At 67.1% G+C, this 16,673-nt stretch overlaps 2 protein-coding genes across 11 annotated transcripts in view; one reads left to right on the forward strand and one right to left on the reverse strand.

Annotated features, from left to right (window-relative positions):
- The first annotated feature begins 1,979 nt into the window (after window positions 1-1,979).
- Window positions 1,980-10,766, forward strand: NACAD (NAC alpha domain containing). The gene is made up of 8 exons (XM_072764955.1): window positions 1,980-2,174; window positions 3,928-9,303; window positions 9,402-9,517; window positions 9,602-9,676; window positions 9,991-10,137; window positions 10,208-10,354; window positions 10,449-10,571; window positions 10,648-10,766. Exons 1-8 carry the CDS (start codon window positions 2,108-2,110, stop codon window positions 10,660-10,662), a joined length of 6,066 nt encoding a protein of 2,021 aa, XP_072621056.1. The 5' UTR covers window positions 1,980-2,107; the 3' UTR covers window positions 10,663-10,766.
- A 1,507-nt stretch (window positions 10,767-12,273) lies between these two features.
- Window positions 12,274-16,673, reverse strand: part of CCM2 (CCM2 scaffold protein) — a 42,898-nt gene continuing 38,498 nt past the window's right edge. For all 10 annotated transcript variants that reach the window (XM_072763017.1, XM_072763014.1, XM_072763012.1 and 7 more), the window contains 6 exons: window positions 16,187-16,323; window positions 15,041-15,176; window positions 14,129-14,186; window positions 13,845-13,983; window positions 13,492-13,630; window positions 12,274-12,730 (listed from right to left, as the gene is read on the reverse strand). In XM_072763017.1, coding sequence (XP_072619118.1) covers window positions 12,450-12,730; window positions 13,492-13,630; window positions 13,845-13,983; window positions 14,129-14,186; window positions 15,041-15,176; window positions 16,187-16,323 — 890 coding nt within the window. In that variant the 3' untranslated portion in view covers window positions 12,274-12,449. The remainder of the gene's footprint in view (window positions 12,731-13,491; window positions 13,631-13,844; window positions 13,984-14,128; window positions 14,187-15,040; window positions 15,177-16,186; window positions 16,324-16,673) is intronic.

A 16,673-nucleotide genomic window follows, 5' to 3' on the forward strand; every position in this document is an offset into this window, starting at 1 on the left:
CCTCTTTACTGCTCTTCTTCTGGGACTCCAGGTACATGAGCAGGGTCTTACGTTGTCATCCCACATGGTCCTCAGCCTCTCTTGCCCAACGTTTTTCTTGTTGTTATTACTCAGTTGAGTACATTCTGTGGACCCATCCCAGCCTCACTTGGATGTCCTCTGTCATCTCTGGCCACTGATAAACTGCTCAGCAAGTGCTTCCTTTCAGTGATTCTATATCGTTCCGTGATCTTGGTTTGTTTCCATTTCATAATGTCTGTTTCTTTGCTGACGTTTTCCATTTGCTCCAAAAGAAACTTATTTTGCATGGCACCACTTCCATGATGGCTGATTTAAAATCCTTATCAGGTAATTCCAGCATCTTCACCTTAGTTTTGGCATCAGTTGATTAATTTTTCTTATTCTAGTTGTGACCTTCCTGGGTCTTGGATTCTTCCTTGATCTTTCTGGCGTGACAGGTGATTTTTTGTATTGCCTCCTGAACAGTCAGTCAGGCTATTACCTTCAAATTTTTTATTTCAGTAGGTCCATCCTGTCTGTGCTACTCTAGTGGCCTGTGGCTCCAGTGACAATAGTCCCTGCTGGGCCATCCTGGGCCCTAGGAGTACTTCCTGGGCTGAAAGCCTGCCATGGGCTCCCCCTAGCCAGTGCTACCACCCCTACCCTTGGGGCTTCTCAGTGGGGCAGAGGGGCGGGTGATCCCGGTGGGGAAGGAGCAGGCCTCCCCCTGACCCTCCTAGAATTGTCAGTGGGACTCCAGCCCCACATGGGGATGAATATGTCTGTCTGGTCCTCCACCTGGGAGCAGACTGGGGCCCAGAAACGTGGTCAAGGGCCCCTTATGTCAGCAGGCTGTTCCTGCAGCCCTGGGGACCCTCGCCACATCACCTCACTCTTCGTGTATGAGAGTTGTGTTGGGATTGTGTGTCTTGTGTCTACTGTCAGGAAGAGCAGACAAGCCGAGGCCACCCTGCCCAGACCAGAAGCCCCTCGGGGCACACGGAAAGGCTTTTGGTTTCTGGGAGGTTGGTGCGGGCCGGGTGGTCGCGGTGCGCAGAGCAGAGGGAGCATGAAGGTCTCCGCCAGGGCAGCCGGGCTGTGGGGAGAGGCAACTTGGAAGAGCCGGAAGGCGAGAATGAAGGTGGATGCAGAGGGTCCCCAGCAGGGGAGAGACGCTCCATCAGCGGCTGGGGGGTGCAGGATGCAGGGCCGGGGGTGGGCGCCCGGGGTGGCCGCAGGAGACAGGGTTGGGGAGACGCCCCGCCCCCCGCCGCCGCCGCCACAATGACCGCTCTGATTCCCTGCCGCCGCCCAGCTCCGGGGGGGCACAATGCTCCTGTGTCTCGCGGAGCCGGAGCCTGGCACTGGGCGGGTGCGAGCGCGGGAGGCGGGGCGGGGAGGCTGGGGGCGCTGGGGAGGGGAGATGGGGGGCGGCGGCCCAGGCCCGGGGAGGCGTGGCGCTCCTCTTCCTCCGCCGGGAGCCCGGGGGAGCCCGGGAGCGGGGTTGCGGGGTGCGCGGACCGTCCGCCCTGCTCCCCGGGGGCTGCCTTCCCCGCGCTCCAGCCGCGCCGGCTCCCGTCTCGGTTTCCATGGAGCCGGGAGGCGGTTGCCACGGAGACCGACGTGCGACGACCGGCCAATCAGCAGGGAGCTGCGGCTCCAGCTCACCTCCGGGATGGAGGCGGGGGGCGCGGGAGGCCGGGCCCCAGGACCGCGCCGCCACCTGCCCCGCGCCCCGCGCCCCGCGCCCCGCGCCGCCCCCGCCTCCTGCAGAGCCGGCTTCGGGTGATGCTCCCTGGGGTCCGCCCAGCCTCCGGCCGGCCCGGGCCCCTCGCGACCGCCATCGGGGAGGAATGCCGCGGGACAGGCGCGGGCGCGGCGCCGGAGGAGGGCGCAGCCGGCGGGGAGGGGGCCCCGCACCCCGCTGCGCTCCGCAGTGCTTGGGGCGCAGGCGCACGCTCCTCCGGGGCGCCGGGCGGGCGGGGCGGCGTGACGTCAGCCGCTGACCTCCCCCCTACTCCCGGGCCGAGGGGCGGCGGCCGCGCAGGCTCCGCCGGACGGACACGCGGACGGAGCGGGCGCCGAGGGACGGGCGCACGGCCAGGCCATGCCCGGGGAGGCCGCGCGCGCTGAACCGCTGCTGCCGGAGGCGGGCGGGCCGGGCCCCCAAACAGGTGAGGCCTCGGGCTGGGCCCCTGCGATCCTGTCGGCGGCCCTGCCCCTGCCCCTGGGTCCCCTGCCCCTGGGTCCCCGGCCCGGCCGGTCCGCTCCGCCGCCCCCCACCCCCCACCCCCGTCTGGTCTCGGCCTGCGCTCCCAGCCATCCTGACCCCTTCCCCTGACCCCTTCCAGGCCCAGCTCTGGACTGCGGGAAGGGCAGGGGGGCTTGCGAGCATCCCGGGGGCCGTGGCTCAGGCCCGTGGCCCGCCCTCCAGGCTCCGCGGCCCCATTGTCTGCGAGGAGCTGCGGGCCAGGCAGGCCTGGGGCTCTGGACCAGAGGCGAGGGGTTCTCCGCCTCACCCCCAGCCCCGCCGGGGACTCGCCCTTTAGATGCTGCAGCCGCCGCACGGCCAGCGACTGGGGTCTTGAAAGGAGCAACAGGGCTGGAGCTGGCGCCTGGGGTGGCCAGGGGGCCGGTCCCCGAGGGCGGGGGGCAGTGCCCGCAGCCTTGGAGATGCTAGCTCAGCAAGTGTCCGCGGAGTGGAGGCGTCTGCCCAGGTCTGGAAGGACCAGGGTGGCCCAGCAGGAGGTCAGCGGTGACTCCTGGAGGGCCAAGGGCACCAAGCCGTGCTCGCATCACCTGGCAGTGTCACTGACCAGCACAGCACGGGGCCGGGGCCCTGGCCCCCTTCGGCCTCCGGTAAAGCGGGTGGAGGCTGGGCCTGCCCAGACCCAGCATCTCAGGCTGGCTCTGCTCAGGCTGCTTGATGACCTTGGGTGCTTACAAAACCTTTTGACCTTTGGCTTCCCTTCACCACCTCCCTTGGCCTGGCTCTGGCCTCTCCTTGCCCCAGGGCAGGCGGGCAAGGGTACCACAGGCTCAGCACCTGGAGCCTGTGTCCACCCCACCACACCCACCTCCGGGTGTTGGGTGTATGCCACGCTGCAGTGGCCGGAAGGACCCCCTTCTCAAGACCCCCCTGGCCTCTCTGAATCCCAGCAGGGGGCCCAAGGGGGCAGGATGCTGCCCCTTCCTAAAAGCTTCACCTCTAATCAGATACTAGGCTTTGCAGACAGACCCCTGAGGCCCAGAGGTCCCCGTGGGGTGACCGAGGGTGAACATGATAGAGCAGGAACCTCCCCAAGAACAGAGTCAGGGTCTAGGCAGCCCTGGGACCCACAGCCCTGGGGCCGCTGCCACCATGAAGAGGCCTGGCCAGTCTCATGATCCCGCAGCCCCCAGGGCCCACGCCCATAGCTGCCCTCTTTCCCACAAATCCCGTCACTGCCAGCACCAACCCCTGCAGCTTAGCCTCCGTGGGACCCGTGGCCTGAGGACACACCCGTGGTGGCCCTGCCTCCCCTCCTCTGCACCAGCTCGGCAGCTGGAACCCGGGGCAGAGCTGGATGGCTCCCCGAGAGGCTGGCCTCCGGTGTGGGCAGCAGGGAGAGAGCTGAGGCAGGGAGGTGAGACCCCCGTGCACGGGAGGTGTGACACCTAGAGCGTTCCAGAGCCAGCGGGGTGCAAGTGCCCTTCCCCTGGGAGCTTCTGATGCAGGTCAGAGAGGTCACCAGCCGAGCCCAGCGCAGACTGCGGGCAGGGGGCCAGCCAGCTGGTGTTGGTGGAGACAGGTACCAGCCCCCCGCCTGCCAAGCCTCAGACACCACCCACCCCCCGGCCCCAGGCTGTCCCCCCGGGTTCGGGCTCCCAGAGGTTCTTCGGCTCCCCGAGGATGTCTGCCCTCCTCATGGCCCTCTCTTTCCACAGAGTCGTCCTGTGATGTGACCGCAGCCACCACCCCAAGAGGGGACCGGCTGGAGCACTGTGCCCTGACCCCCGGACCCAGCGCCCTGGCCCTGGAGTTTCTGCCCAGCAAGCCGGGTGCCCGGCCCCCGCCAGAGGGAGCCAGCTGGGATGCAGGGCCAAGCGGCACCCCTTCAGCCTGGGCGGTCCCCACAGAAGGCAGCCCTAGCCTGGGCCCCCCCGAGGCCCGGCCCGCCGGGGGTCCTCCCCCAGCCACCCTGGAGCCCCGGATCGTGATGGGCGAGGAGACCCTCCGGGTGCCCCTGCTGCCCAGGGCAGCCCTGCCAGAGCTCAGGGACCGGGAGGGTGGGCACCCCAGCCTGAACCCACCCCCCGCGTTGTGTTCTCAGGGTGACCCTCCTGTGCCTTGCCCTGTCCCAGACCCTGAGTCCTACTTCACGCCGCCCTCCACCCCCACCGAGACCGCCTCTGCCCTGCTCCTTGGCCCCGGGCCCCGCAGGGATGCCCGGGACGCTCCGGCGGAGCCAGGGGACTCGCCACCTGCCTCGCCCTCGGGCTCTTACATCACGGCAGATGGGGACAGCTGGGCCTCGTCCCCGTCCTGTTCCCTGAGCCTGCTGGCCCCGGCCGAAGGGCTGGATGTCCCCTCAGGCTGGGGCTTCTCCCCACAGGGGTCTGTGGCAGACGAGCAGGAGCTGCCCTACACGGGGCCCCCTGGCCCCCCATCCCCGGAGTCCAGCGTCTCAGCCGACAGCAGCTCTTCCTGGGGCCAGGAGGCCCATTTCTTCGAGCTGGACTTCCTGGCCAACGACCCCATGATCCCCGCCGCCCTCCTGCCCTTCCGGGGCAGCCTCATCTTCCAGGTGGAGGCCGTGGAGGTGACACCGAGGGCCCCCGAGGAGGAGGAAGAGGAGGAGCAGGAGGAGGAAGAGGCCTCTGTCCCTGGAGGGGATGCTGCTGGGGAGGGTGAGGACGACAGCACGTTCGCCTCCTCCCTGCAGTCCCTGTCCGATCTCTCCATCACCGAGGGCATGGACGAGGCCTTTGCCTTCCGGGACGACACCTCGGCGGCCTCCTCCGACCCCGACTCGGCCTCCTACGCAGGGGCAGATGACGAGAGGCTGTACAGCGAGGAGCCCCACGCACGGCCCGCGGCCCTGCTCCACGACAGCCCTGGTGAGCCTGCTCCCGGGATCTGCGAGGAAGAGGCCAGCAGAGCCACCGGGCGCCAGGCCCCAGGTGCCAAGGTCACCGGGCCAGGCCAGGGCTCAGGCCAGGCATGCACTGCGGCCGAGGCCCCTCACACCCCGCAGGAAGCCCCGGACCTCACGGGGGTGACCGCTCAGGCCTGGGGGCAGGCGCTGGGCTCCATTCTGGGTCGGGGGCCTGCTGCCGCGGGCGCAGCTCAGTCCCTGCAGGGGGATGAGCACACGGCCTTAGGCCCAGAGCCCCAGACTGCCCCAGCAGTGGGGGCCCTCCCACCAAGCCCCGACTCTCTGCAGCACCTGGAGAGACAGGCGGGCCCAGACCCTGGGTCTGCGGCCCCGCCCCTACCCCTGCAGGCCGTGGGCTTCCCCTTGGGCCGGGGACCCGCCGCTGAGGCCAAGCTCCAGACCCTGCAGATGGATGTAGGCTGCACACCATGGATGGAGCCTGTGGCCACTGCAGCCCGGCAGGAAGGACAAGTGACCTTGGGGCTGAGGCCAGCATGTGAGCAGAGGGACACAGAGCCTCCGGCCTGGGAGCAGGTCCAGCTGGATGGCCTGGAGCCAGCTGCAGACACGGGGGCACCTTGGGCCTCATGGGGAACTGCAGGCCCCTCCAAGCCTGCCACGGAGGCCCCAGAACACCCGGAGCCTACCACCAGGGCCCTAGAACACCTGGAGCTTTCCATGGCAGCCCCAGGACACCCAGAACCCGCCATGGAGGCCCCAGAACACCCGGAGCCTGCTATCGAGGCCCTAGAACACCCAGAGCCTTCCACGGAGGCCTCAGAACACCCGGAGCCTTCCATGGAGGCCCCAGAACACTCGGAGCCTGCCACCAAGACCCTAGAACTCCTGGAGCTTTCCATGGAGGCCCCAGGACACTCAGAACCTGCCATGGAGGCCCCAGAACACCCGGAGCCTGCTATCGAGGCCCTAGAATGCCCAGAGCCTTCCATGGAGGCCCCAGAATACTCAGAACCTGCCACGGAGGCCTCAGAACACCCGGAGCCTGCCACTGAAGCCCTAGAATGCCTGGAGCTTTCCATGGAAGCCCCAGAATACCCAGAATCTGCCACGGCGACCCCAGAACACCCGGAGCCTGCCACCAACACCCTAGAACTCCTGGAGCTTTCCATGGAGGCCCCAAGATACCCAGAACCTGCCACGGAGGCCCCAGAACACCTAGAGCCTTCCACTGAGGCCCTAGAACGCCTGGAGCTTTCCATGGAGGTTCCAGAACACCCAGAACCTGCCATGGAGGCCCCAGAATGCCCAGAGCCTGCCACCAAGGCCCTAGAATGCCTGGAGCCTTCTATGGAGGCCCCAGAACATCCAGAACCTGCCACGGCAGCCCCAGAACACCTGGAGCCTGCCACTGAGGCCCTAGAACACCTGGAGCTTTCCATGGAGGCCCCAAGACACCCAGAACCTGCCACGGAGGCCCCAGAATGCCCAAAGCTTGCCACTGAGGCCCTAGAATGCCTTGAGCCTTCTATGGAGGCCCCAGAACATCCAGAACCTGCCACGGCAGCCCCAGAACACCTGGAGCCTGCCACTGAGGCCCTAGAACACCTGGAGCTTTCCATGGAGGCCCCAAGACACCCAGAACCTGCCACGGAGGCCCCAGAATGCCCAAAGCTTGCCACTGAGGCCCTGGAAAGCCTGGAGCTTTCCATGGAGGCACCAGGACATCCAGAACCTGCCACGGAGGTCCCAGAATGCCCAGAGCCTGCCACCGAGGCCCTAGAATGCCTGGAGCTTTCCATGGAGGCCCCAGGACACCCAGAACCTGCCACAGAGGCCCCAGAATGCCCAGAGCCTGCCACTGAGGTCCTAGAATGCCTGGAGCCTTCCACGGAGGCCTCAGAACATCCAGAACTTGCCAAAGAGGCCCCAGAACATCCAGAACCTGCTACCAAGGCCCTAGAACATCCAGAGCCTTCCATGGAGGCTGTAAAATACCCAGAACCTGCCACCGAGGCCCCAGAATACCCGGAACCTGCCACTGAGGCCCTAGAACATCTGGAGCTTTCCATGGAGGTCCCAGAACACCCAGAACATGCCACCAAGGCCCCAGAACACCCGGAGCTTGCCACCGAGGCCCTAGGACACCTGGAGCCTTCCATGGAGGCCCCAGAACATCCAGAACTTGCCACAGAGACCCCAGAATGCCCAGATCCTGCCACCAAGGCCCCAGAATACCTAGAGCCCGCCATCAAGGCCCTAGAATGCCTGGAGCCTTCCATGGAGGCCTCAGGACACCTAGAACCTCCCACGGAGGCCCCAGAATGCCCAGAGCCTCCCACCGAGGCCCTAGAACGTCCAGAGCCTTCCATGGAGGCCCCACAACATCCAGAACCTGCTACCAAGCTCCAAGAACATCCAGAACCTGCCGCAGAGGTCCCAGAATGCCCGGAGCCTGCCACTGAGGCCCTAGAACATCCAGAGCCTTCCATGGAGACCCCAGAACATCCAGAACCTGCTACCAAGGCCCTAGAACATCCAGAGCTTTCCATAGAGGCCCAAGAACATCCAGAACCTGCTACCAAGGCCCTAGAACATCCAGAGCCTTCCATGGAGGCCCCAGAACATCCAGAACCTGCTACCAAGGCCCTAGAACATCCAGAGCTTTCCATGGAGGCCCCAGAACATTCAGAACCTGCTACCAAGGCCCTAGAACATCCAGAGCTTTCCATGGAGGCCCAAGAACATCCAGAACCTGCTACCAAGGCCCTAGAACATGCAGAGCCTTCCATGGAGGCCCCAGAACGTCCAGAACCTGCCACGGAGGCCCCAGAACATCCAGAACCTGCTACCAAGGCCCTAGAACATGCAGAGCCTTCCATGGAGGCCCCAGAACATCCAGAACCTGCCACGGAGGCCCCAGAATATCCAGAACCTGCCACAGAGGCCCCAGAATGCCCGGAGCCTGCCACCAAGACCCTAGAATGCCTGGAGCCTTCCATGGAGGCCCCAGGACACTCAGAACCTGCCATAGAGGCCCCAGAATGCCTGGAGCCTGCCACCAAGACCCTAGAACGTCCAGAGCCTTCCATGGAGGCCCCAGAACATCTAGAACCTGCTATGGAGGCCCCAGAACGCCCAGAGCTTGCCACAGAGGCCCCAGAACACCCGGAGCCTGCCACCGAGGCCCTAGAACGTCCAGAGTCCTCCATGGAGGCACCAGAATATCCAGAACCTGCCAAGGAAGCCCCAGAACATTCGGACCCTGCCATGGAAGCTCCAGAGCATCCAGAACCTGCCACAGAAGTTCCAGAATGCCTAGAGCCTGCCACGGAGGCCCCAGAACATCCAGAACCTGCGACGGAAGCCCCAGAACAGCTAGCGTCAGCCCCAGAGGTCCCGGAGTGCCCAGGGGCTGCGGCGGAAGCCCGGGACCCACCGAAGGCTGCCTCTGCCCGGGAGGAAGCAGCGGAGGGTCCGGCGCCCGAGCAGGGAAGCCGTCCCGGTGCCCGCGTGCGCGCTGGAGCCCGAGCTGAGCCCCGCTCGGCCCCGGGGGAGTCCCCAGGGGGTGAGAGTCCAGGGGTACTCGGCCTGGAGCCGGTCCCCCAGGGAGCCGGGAAGGCTGCGGGGCAGCGTGGCCTGGGAGCGCATCCCGCGGCTTGGCCCCGGTGTCCCGGCGCTGCGGAGGTGGGGCTGAGGCCGGAGGGCGGCTGCCGCCCAGAGCCAGTGCCCAGCCCGCCCGCAGCCTCCGGGCAGGAGCCCGCGCCGGGCCCCGGCGGCAGGGAGAGGGCACGGGGGGTCCGCGGGAGCCCCGGGGCTGCAGCGCGGTTGCCAGGAAGCCCCGGCCGGGCCCTGGCCCGCGAGCCCTGCACCCCCGGGGGCCCCGCAGAGGCAGCCCTGAGCCCCGGGGTCCTTGGCGCCTCCTGCCCCTGCCGGGGCCTCAGGGAAGACTCGGAGGCCAGGGAGCCTCTGGCGGGAACCCCGCAGGCACCAGCCGCCCTCTCAGGGACCCCGGGACCTCCCGGGTCTGGGCCGAGGGGGGGCCTCCCGCACCCTGCCGCCCTCCCTGGCCCCAGGACAGCCCCGGCAGGGGACACCCATGCCAAAGACCGGGCCTGGCGGACCGCGCCCCCCTGCCAAGTGCCTCCTGGGCCTCGGGGCCCCCCCGCCGCCGGGCAGCAGGCTGACCAGGACAGCCCAGAGGAAGGTGAGGCCGGGCGGCGAGTTGTCTGAAGCAGGGACCGCGGGCGGCAGGTGGGGGCCCGGGGTTGCGGCCGTCCTCATCCCCCCACCCCCCGCACCCAGACTCGCCCCCCAGGGCCCCAGGATCCGGCCCGCACTCGGACAGCCACGGGGAGTCGTCGGCAGAGCCGGAGGAGCAGGACGCCTCGGGGGTACAGCCGGCGCAGTGCCCAGCCCAGGTGCCCGGCCCGGGGGGAAGGGGGCACCCCTGGGAGGGCTCCCCGATGCCCCGCCCTCGGTTCCTCAAACTCTATCCTCCCCAGGCCCCCGCAGCCGGTGGCAGCGAAGAGACCGTGGCCAAAGCCAAGCAGAGTCGCAGTGAGAAGAAGGCCCGGAAGGTGGGGGAGGCCGTGGGGCCGCTGGGGAGGGTGCAGGAGGGGACCCTTCACCCCCGGGGGCTGATGATGCCACCAGTGAGGCTGTTGGGCAGTGGAGGCGCTGGGGCCAGAGCCTCCATGGAGATGGTACACCCGGCACCCCACTGTCCCTGGGGGCCAGTGTCCCCAGCTTGCCTAGAGCCCACAGAGGGGCCCCCAGACTTGGCGGGAGAGGCTTCAGCCCCTGCCGGGATGCTACCACTCCTTGGGGCCGGCTCCTCCCCGCCTCGGCCTGGGACCCCCCAGTGCCCAGGGTGAGCCTGCCGTGTCCCCAGGCGATGTCCAAGCTGGGCCTGCGGCAAATCCAGGGGGTCACCAGGATCACCATCCAGAAGTCCAAGAACATCCTGTTTGTCATCGCCAAGCCCGACGTCTTCAAGAGCCCAGCCTCCGACACCTACGTGGTCTTCGGGGAGGCCAAGGTCTGGTGGGGGTGGGGGGTGGGGGGGGTGGGGGCCGGGGGGCGGCCTGACCGCTGTGCCCGCCCTGCAGATCGAGGACCTGTCGCAGCAAGTGCACAGGGCTGCCGCCGAGAAGTTCAAGGTGCCCACTGAGCCATCGGCCCTGGTGCCTGAGTCTGCGCCGGGGCCGCTGCGGAGGCCAGAGGAGGAGGAGGAGGAGGAAGAGGAGGAGGAGGAGGTGAGGCTGGGGCACCGCGGGGTGGGGGGGGAGGAGGGGTCGGGGCCTTCCGGGGGGCGGCAGCCCCGGAACCTGCCCGCCTGCCCCCATCCAGGTGGATGAGGCGGGCCTGGAGCTCCGGGACATCGAGCTGGTGATGGCGCAAGCCAACGTGTCGAGGGCCAGGGCCGTGCGGGCTCTGCGGGACAACCAGAGTGACATCGTCAACGCCATCATGGTGAGTGGCCACCCTCAGCCCTGCCGCCCACCCTGCTGGGCCCCCTCTCAGCCCGCACCTCTGCACCCTCCCGCAGGAGCTCACCATGTAGCCGTGACCACCACCCACCGCCACCGACTGCCACTGACTGCCACCGACCACCGGCCCTGTCCCTGCCCCCGGCTCTGCTGCTCAATAAACGGGTGTGTCCCCTCAGCCTCCGCTCTGCTCCTGCTTCCGGGCTTGCTCGGGTCTCAGGGGACTCGCGGTGGGGCCCCTGGAGGGTCAGGGGGGCCTGTCCCCGGGCGCCGGAGGGTGCGGGCGATCCCAACCCAGGCCTGGGGCAATCCGGGTCCCTAGGGGTAGGTGTCCTCCTCCTTGTCCCCAGAGGGCAGGGCTGTCCCCACCAGTCCCCAAGTGGGGGGGCCCTCCTCCTTGTCCCCAGAGGGCAGGGCTCTGTCCCCACCTGTCCCTGAGTGGGGGGGGGGGGTTTCCTCCTCCTTGTCCCTAGAGGGCAGGATCTGTCCCCATGTGTCCCAGAGTGGGGGGCTCTCCTCCTGGCCCCCAGAGGGCGGGGCTCTGGCCCCCACCATGTCCCCAGAGGGTGGGATCTGTCCCGTGTCTCCAGTATGTGGGGTTCACATAAGGTCCCTGGAGGGTGGGGGTCCTCGCCCTCCCCACCCCAGGACCTCGGTGCCCCACCTGCCCAGAGACTAGACTGTCCCCTGGCTGTGGCCCAGGGCGTGGGCCTGGGGACTGGCTTCGGGAAGGGACTCCCCAGACCCAGGGGCTCCAGGGCTCTAGCCACGGAGAGGCATTTGTTGGGGGCCCTCCTGACGCCCAGCTGTGGAGGAGCCATCCATCCCCTCCATATTCCCTCTTCTCTGAAGTCCAGAGATCTGCTGAGGGGGGGCTGGTGGGAAAGGCACCCCTGGAGGGGACGAGGCGGTCCCTGCCATCCACACAGGATATGCGGGCCAGGCCCCAGGGTGCGGCCCCACTGCTACCGCCCTGCTGCAGCCCGAGACCAAGGGTGGCTGGGGAGGGCCTGGCCAGGCCGGCCCGCCTTGGCCGTTCCAGATGCTCCCAGGGCAGGAGGGCCAGAGGTCTTGGCTCACATCCAGAGAGCCACTGCATGGGCCCTAGCCCTGCCAGCCTGGGCCCACTGCCAGCTTCCGGGGGGGGCTGCGGCCAGAGCCACGTGAGAGGCTTCTCCTCCCATCCGCACCTGCCACCGGCCCCGTGGGGCCTCCGTCCTCCCGCCCCGGGGCCCCCACACCCACCCTGCTCAGCCCAGGGCTCCCACACATGCTGCTGGGGGTCTCCCAGGCCAGACCCACCCTCTGGTCCCCCAGGTGCCAAGAGCACAGCAGGGGCCCAGCCCAGGGAAGGCCTAGAACACAGTGCCCCTGCGCACCCCCACCGAGCCCAGGACCCTGGGCGTGCTGGGTGGGGAGGGGGACCTGTGCTCTGGGTGGGGGTGGGGGTCCGGATACAGTGGAGAGCATCTGTGCTGGCAGACGGAGGAAGGGGGACTCATCGAGGAGCAGGAGGCCAGGCGCAGGAGACCAGGTGTCCTTGGGAGGACGAGGACCCACACTCGCACCAGGGCCCAGGTCACCCGCTGCCCACCCTGCGTTTTCAAAGGAAAACCCTGATGCCGTCCCCTGTGTCTGCTGCCCGGCTCCCACCCGCAAGATCAGAAGCACGCTGGGACCAGAAATGAATCATTCACATGGCAGTAAACTTGTTTGAAGGTCTCTGAGAGTTTCGACAGCATCGTCGTGTGCAAAACCGAAAGGACCCCCGGGAGCCCTCCCGGAGGGGGCCACGGGCACCAGCGCCCCGGGGCAGGTCCTTCACAGTAGAGGGAGCGCCGGCGGGCCCTTCCCGGCGCCATCAGGCTGAGTCCCGGTCCATGCTGCAGCCCAGAGCCTCGATGTCGTTGCTGATATCCGAAATCATGCGGTCCCACTCGTCCCCCTCCGAGGGTGCGGACTGGTCGTCGGAGCTGCCTGTGGTCCTGTTCCCAGTGCAGGTGGAGGTGGAGGCGGAGCTCAGGGCCCGCCGGTACCTGCCGAAGCTGTCAGTGATGATGCCTCGGCCGTCCTTCACCCCGATGGTCTCAAGGAAGTTCTCGAAGTGCTGGCTGTCCTTCTCCGGGATGAAGGGCCGCAAACCTGAGGACACAGGGTGTGCTGGATGCCATACTTCTGGGGGGCTGGGCCGGGGAACAGGGGGCTGCATGTCCCTCCCTTTGTCCTGGCGGAGCCCCACCCACAGGCCCTGGAGTACAGAGCAGAGGGCGCAGGCCAACCACTGGGCACCACCCGCTTCTACGGGACAACAACAGAAAGGAACACGGGGCGGGGCCCTCGGACCCAAGCCTTGACCACACGACGGACCCTGGCAGAGAGGCCACAGGGTCACCAAGAGCTCAAACTGGACACAGCACGGCAGGCCCTAGAGCCCCCATGAGCAGAGAGCCCTTGGGTGGCGGCTGACAAGGGTATAAACCCACCCTCGGTGGAGGTTTGGAGGTTGGGGAGCAGCCAGAGCCTCCAACAGCCACCATCAGCCAGCCAAGTTCCCCAGGCTCTGCACACAGGACACATAGCCGCGCCACCATCCTCAAGGGTGGGGGCAGGTGTGCGGGGTCCTGGCCACCCTGGCTACCCAGCTGCACCATGGTGCTCATTTCTCAGGGCCCAGCTCTCGGCCAAGGCCGGTCTTTCCACCCAGTAATGGGGTCCACTTCTCTGCCTGGCAAACTCCTGGCCACCCACCAAAACCCTCTCAGGTGCTGTCTCCTCTGGGGAGCCCCACCCTGGCCCTCATTCCGGGGCACCAGCCCCTGGCTTCCCCGCAGTCTGGCTCCCACCGGCAAGCTCTGGTCTCTGGCCAGAGCCCCCACACTGCAGCCACGCCACCTCAGACTCACCGAGCAGCAGGAACTTGCGGCTGTCCCCATACAGCTGACGCAGGTTGATGCAGAACTCGTGCACAGACGCCCCATCGCGGTAGTCATGCAGAAGTGCCGCGAACTGCTGGATCTCCTGGGAGGACAGCTTGGTGCGCAGCTGCAGACAGCGGAGCAGAAGGTGGGGGGTGAGCGCAGCACCACGCACCCACAGCCCACCCAGCGGCACCCCGAGTAAGGAGCCCAAGCAGGCTGTGCCCCCAGGGCTGTGCACTAGCGCAGAACCACATAAGGGTCAGCGGCACGCGTTGGCTAAGCAGCAAGTCCCAGGGCCAGGCTCGGCTGTCCCCGCCCCTCACAGGGCAGGGCCGCACCGTGAGCATGTAGTCCTGCAGCAGCTCGGTGGCAGTGGCGCTCAACTCGCTCTCACTGACTGTCTTGGCATGGGGCACCATCTGCATGCAGAAGGACGAGGGCGAGATGCCGCCGGGGTGCACACACTCGGGGAACGCGCTGCAAGGACAGGAGCCATGGGCACGGGGCTCTGTGCCTCCGCCCTGTGCCCACGTCCGGCTCCCCACAGACACCCAGGTTTGGCCAGGGCGCCCAGTGTGGATGGCATGGCTGATGGGGGCAGGGGTGGCGGGCGGGTACTCACAAAGTGCCCAGGTCTGTCTCATATGGCTCCTTCACGTCCACCTTGGTGGAAGAGTCGTCTGTACAGGGTGGGGAGACAGGGGCGCCTGGTCACGCGGGGAGAGGGCACCAAGCCCACCAAGGGCACTGGCGGCAGGGGGGCTGCAGGCCTCCTGGGGTGGCCCATAGGCACCACCCACACATGCTCCTCCGCAGGGCTCACAGTGCGGTCTGAGTGTGATGCTCTGGTCTCTGGAGAACGCACCAAATGGAGCGCTGGGGGAACCCTCTCCCCAGCGCGGCAAAGGATGAGAAAGCACCCCTGGTGGCCGCCTGCGGTGTCCTTTAGGTGAGGCACAGGATCCCAGAGCCCCTGCAACTGGCCTGGCCGCAGGTGCTGACGGCAGAAGCCACCACCACAGGCAGGTGTGACCCCCCCGCGAGCTCCACGCAGCACAGCTGCTCCCCAAGGAGAGAGGCAGGACCCCCACGAGCCCGAGGCCCCTGCACCAGCAAAAAGCGTGGCCCACAGCAGCTACCCAGGGAACGTTGGCCAGGACCTAAGGTCCCCACAACACAGAGCAGGACAGCATCAGTGTGGCTACTGGGCCCTGAGAGAGGGGTGAGGAGAGGGTGAGGGGGCTAAATGAATCCCTATAAGTAAGGCGCCTCCCCAAAATGCCCCACAGACACAGAGAAGGTGGTGGCTTCCACACATCCACTGCCTGGGCAGCCTCCGTCCCCGGACAAAGCCCTCATCAGAGAGCAGTGAGGTCCGGGGGCTCCTCCCCACAGCGCCCCCTAGCCCCCGGCTCTCTGATCTGAAACAGGTGAAGTGACCTTCGTTGATGCGTTCCCTGGTCCCCACAGTGATGCAGGAAGCCACCAGGTGGGGGACATGGACCTCGGGGACTGTCTGCCCACACTCACATACCGCTGTGCAGGGACAGGTGGTGGGTGGGTGTCGAGGCCCCGTCGAATATGGCTCTGTCCAGGAAGTCGATGGTGGACTCCGTGTACACAATCTGGAAGACCTGCCCCAGCAGGGAGCACAGTTCCTCCGCAGCGACCTGCCGTGGGGACGAAGCTGGGTCTTCCTGGGCAGCTTTCCTGGGCACCTGGCTCCTCAGATGCCCAACCAGCACCAGAACTGAGGGCCCGTTGCCTCCCACCGCCCCCCAGGGGAGCAGCCTATGTCTGGGAGGCTCCCTGGACCTCAGGGGCCCAGGTGTGTCAGCTGCCAGCCCTCCTGTATCCGCCCACCTGGCCCCCCAACGCCCCCCAACGCCCTGCCACGCAGTGGCCCCAGGCTGGGGGACAGCGCTCCCAGCATGGCACACAGCTTCAGGCCCGCTGTGAAGGCAGGCTCCTATCTGGGCAGCTCTGCCCCTGGATATGCGGCAGGGACTAGAGGAGCCCGCAGGGGTGGGCCAGGAGCCCAGCGCGCACCCCAGCACTGCCCGGCTAGAAGGTGGGCAGAGCCGAGGAGGGGCACTGATCTAAGGGAACCTGCTCCAGGTGGGAGTCCCTGCTCCAGTCTTACACAGAAACCGCACCAAGAAGCTCCTGGAGGTTGGCAACCCTTAGGTAGCTAAGGGGGCCTCAAGCCCTAACCCCCCACTCCCAGGGCATGGCTTGGGGTGCAGGAGACCACCCGCATCAGCACTGGGGAAAGGGTGAGGTCCCTGGAAGAGAAGGCACCACACTCAGGGAGCAGGGGAAGGGGCTTTAGCAGGGCCTGGGCAGGTGGTGGGCTGGGCCCTGCCGGTGGGAGGAGCCCAGAGGTTTGTTGGAGGGGCCTAGCTGGGTGTGGGCGGGGCCTAGCTGGGTGTGGGCGGGGCCTGGGTCGGAAAGGTAGGAGGAACCTGGGTAGGTATGGGCTGGGCCTGGATGGGGATGTGGGCGGGGCCTGCTTGGGTGTGGGCGGGGTGTGGGTCAGAAAGGTAGGAGGGGCCTGGGTGGGTGTGGGCGTGGCCTGGATGGGGGAGTGGGAGGGGCCTGGGCATGTGGTCGGACCGGACTCGTGGTGGGCAGGACCTGGGCTGGGGGTGGGAGGTGCTGGGTCCCACCCTCTACTCACCTTGCTCTCAGTGGCCAGGATCACCAGGCAGCAGGCCTCCACAGGTCCCACTCCACTCTCTGACAGGGAGACCGTGGTGAGGCCTCTGGAACTTTCTGCACACAGACTCTGGCTGGGGGAGATGCCAGGGTCCTGGGCTGAGAAGTCAACAGTGCAGCAGGTCAGGGCAGGTGTGGGAGCCGGACAGCAGGCTCAGGGCAGGCGGCCTGCCTCCACCGTCACCCTCACCCTCCTTGGCCACCTGCTCCCTGAGAACCACCACCCCACGGGGCCCTCCCGCATCCCTGCCACTAACGATAAGGGTAACTTAGGCCAATATTCACACAAGAAGGTACCAGCAGGGTTCCACTCGCAGGAACCATGGGCATGAACCCCTCCTGACAGACAGGGACCCTAAGGACCGGGGGCCCCAACAGCCAAGCCCAGGGGCGGGAGAGGGGCAGAGAGCCCGGCCCCTGTTCCTTTTTTTTTTTTTTTTAATTTTTTT

The sequence above is a fragment of the Vulpes vulpes genome, chromosome 7, assembly GCF_048418805.1.
Source record: "Vulpes vulpes isolate BD-2025 chromosome 7, VulVul3, whole genome shotgun sequence".
Taxonomy (NCBI): Eukaryota; Metazoa; Chordata; class Mammalia; order Carnivora; family Canidae; genus Vulpes; species Vulpes vulpes.